We start from the raw sequence: 6,840 nt of genomic DNA, 5'->3' as shown, positions 1-6,840 counted from the left end.
CTGTTTGTATGTTTTGGGTATTACCGTATTATCGAAGTATCGGCTCACGGCTGTATACCCCGTACGTGCGCGTACGTTCTGTCTGGCAGCTCTGAGAATGAATGAATAAATCGTCATAGTCGTAGAACAAAGGCGGATTTGACAAAAATGGCGAATTTCACTTTATATCATATTTGGATAACATATTGTCTAAATATTATTACTGCATTACAGAAAAAAATATGTATTTTAGTTTTCAAATTAATCAGTCTGTATGACGACGGATTTAAAATGCGCTCATAGTAAATGACGTTTGTGAATAACTTGAAATGGCTGCCCTGTAAAGTTTGGTGTTTTTTAAATCCGACTGTTCTACGACTATGACGAAATGTGTGAGGGAGAGGGGGTGTGCCCTGCTCACTCTCTATGATACACGACAGACCCTTCACACTACTTACAAACACTACATATACCATACATGTACCCAAAGTTGCATAAATTATAATAAGTACAAAAATCATGAATAATAATATAATAAATAATATTCTTAAATAAGTGGACAATATTGTTATAATCTTTTTTTTATATACCATATATTATTCTGTTATTGTTATTTTTATTCATATGTTTTACAATATTCAATATATTACGAATACATTTAATAAATATTTTTATTTTTATCGAACCATATTTTTGTAATAAATATCACTGTCACATTTTTAAAGTACCCCCATCAGTTTAAAATATTTTCAAGGGCTCAAATTTGCGCTATCTTATATAAACGTTAGATTTTTTATGAAAATTACCTTAAAATTTGGTACTTTATTCTTGTTGATAACACTTTTTTTTTTCATATTCTTCTCTGGCATAGTTTTAGAGCAACAAAATCTAGTCTGCGATATTTAAAGGTAAACATTTCACATTTCGATGCAAATCCATTTCAAAATGGATATTCTTCGTGCCGAAACTGTATTGTTTCTCTAGACGCTTCACTCCTAGGACCCAATAGTCTCTAATCTCTAATCGATTCTCTAGTTTTAACATTAATGTAAATAAAATCTTTAGATTTGATTCGATTTCAAAATCCATCTTTTTCGGGTAGAATACCCATCTCTGCCCCGATGGTCTCTGTCCTTGAAAATTGTAAATATACACAGCATTCACCTGTGTATATTGACTTACACGTAGTACTTGCAACCCAGTACTCAGTGATGTAGATCGATTTATCAAATAATCGATTATTCGCACCAAGAAATATTGATTTTTTATATTAATACGAATGAATGAATCAATTTTACGAGCTGCGTTGATTACTTTTTTCGTAGGTTAATTTATTCAAATGTATTGAAAATCGATTTTTAGGATATCGATTCTCTACTTCTTGATATTTTTGTGAATGAATTCTTTAAATTTAGTTTTTCAAAATCTATCTGTATCGGGTAGAATACCCATCTCTGCTCCGACGGCCTCTGTCCTTGGACCCAAGGGTCCTAGCCGCGGTCAAGAGTGATGATCAGCAGCGGCAGCCAAGGCCTCCCTGTTCTCGTAGGCCCAGAAGCCGTGCAGCTCCAGCAGGATGGACACCGCGGTATGACCATGGCCACTGCGTACCAAGTCTTGTAACGTGATGCGGGAGGGATGCTGCGGACGGATCATGTCGAAGATCTCGTCCTTCACGTCGTCGAAGTTGACAGGTTCGGCGCCGTGAGCTACCATCTGCTCTTGGATCGCCTGAAGACAAGAATAATTAGACAGTGATAATGACACTTTACATAACATTACACACACCACATTGTTACACTATCAACCTGAATTAACAATTGGCTGACCCCGTGTTACTTCATATAACCTGGTAAATCCAGCGGAAAAAATATATACAAAAACATAATAATAATAGAAGATAGGAAATGGAATAATAAGGAACAAGAATATTAAAAACTAAAATTAATATACAGATTGAATTTTTCAAATGGGCATTCAAGGCCAAATCCGAATCTGAGGGTTAGCGAAAAATGCTGAAAGTCCTTACAGAGCCGATTTTGATAACAAATAAAACTGCATCATTACTTTTATTAACTATCTTTTTCCTTAGCCGGGAAACGAACCTGTATACTAAGTTTAAAAATAATATTACTTTTTTGGTGTTACGTTACTACATTGTCTTAGCAAAAAGTATTAACAATGTTGGCTCAGTATGTTTCTAGCTTGAATATTTTGGATAACAGAAATGCCGTATTAACATTTTTTATGTATAAGGAATGCTTTCCATGGAGTCCCATTTAAATTCGAAGAAAGTCTATCACGTCTACACTACAGAAATATAGGAAATTAAAAATGTATATTGGGTTCATTTGAAAAGCAAATGAAAAGCAAAAGTGACTGTAGTTGAAAAGTATATAATTATATTATATTTATTACAAAAAGCTACCCCTACCACCAAACCTCACACCAGTTAGCCACAAAACTCACCTTAAAAAAGTAGTTAAGCGTGAACGCATCCAAATACCCCTGCGAGTTGATATCAAGTACTCTGAACAGGTAGGCCAGGGCGGCTGGTTGCCTGCGATTCTCTAAAGCTAGTACCAGATCTAGGTAGGTCTTGTAGTCCATTTCACCGTCGTATGTTAGACACTGTTGGAACACACGTTGGAGGAACGCACGGGTTAACGTGCCTGATCCGTAGCTGGGAAATAAAAAATAGATGTTATATGGAATTGAAATAGGAATGGATCATGTAGTCCGCCTGATGTTAAGTAGTCACTGTCGCCCATGGACATTCATAACCAGATCCAAATAAAACGGATTCTTCCTGAAACCAATCACAGATCCATCACCACTTCTAATGACTAAGATGGTCTCATATATAAGTCATCTGGCATTCACAGTTCAACACCCTTCCTCCAAAATGTAGAAGTGCTTTATGCTAGTAACAGGTGTGGTGATGGTACTCCAATCCAAAGTCCAATCATAGTAATTTTATTGGTAAATATATCAACTGCAAATAGGAAATTAGAAATTGTAGGAAATTAGAATATTGTAGGAATAGTTCGGTAACAGATGGCAAGTGTTAGCTTTTCTGCCATTGAATACCGTTTTACAACACAATTCTGGTACAGAAGTCCCTCAGTCGAAACTCTTAAGGTTTCTACCACAGAATACAATAAAAAAATTGATTGATTAAGTCTCAGAGATAGTAATGGATCTAGATTAGGTAAGTCTGGACTAAATGGTCTTTTTGACATAGTGACTACATGTGCTCATTGCTCAATTATGAAATATTTGTAGTTTAGTAATTTACACAAGTGACTTACCCAGCCAACTCACTAATACTGAGCATGCCATTATGATCTCTGTCTAAATTAAGATACTGTCCGTAGACCCTCAGAGCTGACGCTGCACTGAACCAGTTCTGCTCTTGTAACTCCATTGGCAGATCTTCTTCACGTAACTATAAAATTTAAACAAATACATTTCAAACCATAATCCACTAAGTATTGACCAGTTCAGTGCCGTGTATATGGATAAGTGCTTACTATATCAATTTCAAAATAGTAATTAAGTATTTTTAAAACAAGAAACGCAGCTACACATAAACTATGCAACACGTCATATGTTAAAGTCTGTCGAGTAGTTTGAGCTGTAGCCTGTAGGGCATATGAAATAATGAGACATAGGTATTACACATCAAACATAAATATCCTTTCGAAACACTACCTGAAAGTAAATCTTGAACAGTTCATGATTTATAAATTTTAATGTCTGTTGGTCTGAATTTTTTTTGTATAACAGTGATACTGCGCCATATCCAGGCTCGTTGTACTTACTTCTAACAAATCATCTAAAAACGAACATGAGAGCACGTCCCGTATTCTGACGCGGCCTACACGCATGGGATCCAAGAAGAACAAGAACTTCCTAGCAGCTGTACACACATAGAATGAGCTGAATGATGAGTCCAAGCCGTCCAAAGCGGCTAAAGATGGCACCAGCTCTGCTATGTAGCTTTCTAGGTCCTGGAAGTATGATAATTACATCTTATGTAGTGCAACAGTCACCAGTACTAATTATTTACCTACTACAACCAAGCTTATCTTCTGAACTAATCATACTATCCATTACAAGCAAATTGTATCATGTGTATAGTCCGCGCCAAACTGTTAGTCCGCTCTGAAGTTGTTGCGAGCAGGTGTAGTCATACAATTTGCTATGGCGATGCAATTCATTTCTATATTCAGAGCGGACTAGCAGTTTTATGCGGACTATTGTGCAGTGTGCTACTACGTATTATAAATTTTTAATGTTTTAAAAGATTCTGTTTCTGTTTTTAACACATTCCAGTATAAATCCCCCATGCAGCCGACTTAATGATAAATGTCTATTGCGGAGACATCTGTAATCAACCAAGTTGGAGTCCTACTTGAGGTTTGCAAGTGCTAGTGTAATGCTGAAGTCGTCAAAGAGGTTTTCAATAGCATTTTAAAGTGTGCATGGTATAAAGTTTCAGGATCGTTTTAATACTTATTTGTATCTTGTAAGTTGTTACAGCATGTTCATTATTCATAGTATAAGCAATTCAAAGTTAAATTAACATTTTTCAATTACTATCTAAATCTTTTATAGTAACTCAAACTTACATGCTCAGTAAGATAGCCTTGTCCAGTAACATCATACAGCGACAGACCAATCCTGGTCTGCTGGAGCCACACTCGTCGCATCACATAGTTGAACAGAGACACACCTCTGACCTTGCCCACACCACCTTCAGCTGCTTGCAGACGACCAAACACTTCTGCTGTTAGGTAGTGCCTAGCAAACAAAATTAAAAGACAATGTATAATTCTATGTCTAAACATATAGGGGCACTGTGTCAGTTGCAATTTTTGTTATTGATAGGGGGTCAAAGGCATGAGGGGTGGAAGGATAAAGTAGAAATAAATATTGAAATATGTGTTTTAGTTCAAATGTAGTGTAGTCCAAATCTACACTAATATCATAAAGAGGAAAACTTTGTTTGTTTGATTGTAATGAATAGCCTAAAAACTACTGGACCGATTTTAAAAATTATTTCACCATTCGAAAGCTACATTATCCACGAGTAACATAGGCTCTATATTATAGGAAATATATTTGATAAATAGACTTTGAGGCCATACAAAGTTTGCAGGGTCAGCTAGTTAGTTATTAATATAATTATTTATAAATTGGTTGCACAATGTTTTCAAATATCCTTTATACATTATGTTGCCAATATTGAGTATTAATTTAATACATTTTAAATCTTATGTTAAGATATTGCGAAGACCATAAGGATCATTCATTGGTAATAAACAAAGCAATGTATCTTGGTTAGCTGGTAGAAAATGCTATTTAGCATTAAGTCTGCACTTTGTACCACAACTTTGTCTTGGTCAATAAAGAATACATAAATAGACAAATTTCTCACCTATACTTAGGCCCAGCACTGTCCCTAAGTTTCCGAAACTGCATATAATCAATCGTAAGCTCATCATTATTAGCCATGGTGTAGCTACCATTGGATTTCTCTAGCAAACTCCACAGATGTTTCAGCTCACTATTATCCAACAGCTCCTTACTCTTCTTCTGTAAGAACTGAGCTCTGGTTTCTTCTCTCAACTTCTGTGCAAGAACTTCGTCAGGGCGAGGCAGTTTGAAGAAGAATTTTGGTACTTTGTTGTATGAGTGTTTTTCTCCGTCCAATCTCGGTTTGTAGAGTTGTTTGAATGTGTCTATCTCTGTTTTCTCACTCTCTTCTCTTGTTGTGCTTGTGTTTGTTTCTGTGAAATTTAAGGAATAATGTTTAATTTAATGGATACATAAAGTATTTAAAAGGTGCTGGAAAGTTTAATTTTTAAACAAAAATATTTTCTTTTTGATACAGTCAATCAGTCCGTCATCTCACCTAATTTTCCATTTTTAGGCATAAGCTTTCTCCAAACTAAGAAAAGTTTGAAAACTTTATATTTTAATATTTTCCATAAATAACCTTTTAGTCGCCTTTTCATAATTCACGGGAAGAAACAGAATGGTGCATCTCTAAAATGACCTTTCTTTCTCTTCTCTAGTAAATTATATGGTTATTACAAAGTATTGCCTTTTTTAAAATATAAATTACATAGGAAACAGATTTTGGAGCATCAACTACTTTAAAATTCCTATCCCTATAAAATACATTTTATATAACAATATAAATAAACTACAAGAATTTAAATAAAGTACTTTACCATCTAATTTCTTTATATACTTTCTAAGACGGTTCTTCAAATCATCATTTATCTTTTTCTGCTCAAGATCTATGGGTTTTGGTTCCTCTGTTACGGTATTGTTGCTAGCGTCTACTGTATTGGTTTCAGTACTTGTTTTAGACATGATTACTTTTTTAACTAAGTTAGAACGTTTATTTATTAAACTCTATATCTGAAATGCACCATATAAAAACATTATTAAGTTGTTTTTGTTATGACTTATATAAATGACATTGTCAAATTATCAACATTTCGTTTTAAGCAACACAGAGAAACAAGTTATAACACCTAAAAGATAATTTGGTTAGTTATATGTAAGAAGAAATAATTACGTACTACTTATTTACTTGAATTTGTAATACTTACTTGTTAATATTTTATCATGCAGAATAGTTATAAAATATTTATTCTACAAAGAAACGTTACATTTTAACTATTCGACGCTAGATGGCGTCGCTTACCATTGCTATTTACAAACAAGTAATCTTGATATCTCGTTGAAGTCTTTTTAAGAGGACTAAAATTTCGTTCATAATTTAGATTTTCCATTCTACTTGGAATAATTTTATAATGACTTATTTTGTTATTAATAAGATGC

At 34.3% G+C, this 6,840-nt stretch overlaps 1 protein-coding gene across 1 annotated transcript; it reads right to left on the bottom strand.

The window, feature by feature from the left end:
* Positions 1 to 31: 31 nt before the first annotated feature.
* Positions 32 to 6,473, bottom strand: LOC140756685 (serine/threonine-protein phosphatase 2A regulatory subunit B'' subunit gamma). Its single transcript, XM_073092243.1, has 7 exons — positions 6,222 to 6,473; positions 5,423 to 5,774; positions 4,614 to 4,785; positions 3,804 to 3,992; positions 3,291 to 3,427; positions 2,449 to 2,662; positions 32 to 1,710 (listed from the first exon to the last, which is right to left on the bottom strand). The coding sequence occupies exons 1-7, from the start codon at positions 6,364 to 6,366 to the stop codon at positions 1,480 to 1,482; spliced, it is 1,440 nt and encodes a 479-aa protein (XP_072948344.1). The 5' UTR covers positions 6,367 to 6,473; the 3' UTR covers positions 32 to 1,479.
* Between the last annotated feature and the right edge of the window lie 367 nt (positions 6,474 to 6,840).

Source organism: Epargyreus clarus, unplaced genomic scaffold (assembly GCF_041222505.1).
Source record: "Epargyreus clarus isolate Ecla_fem2 unplaced genomic scaffold, WU_Ecla_fem_2.2 ptg000035l, whole genome shotgun sequence".
In the NCBI taxonomy this organism is placed as follows: Eukaryota; Metazoa; Arthropoda; class Insecta; order Lepidoptera; family Hesperiidae; genus Epargyreus; species Epargyreus clarus.
This window is presented reverse-complemented; position numbering and strand designations above follow the sequence as displayed.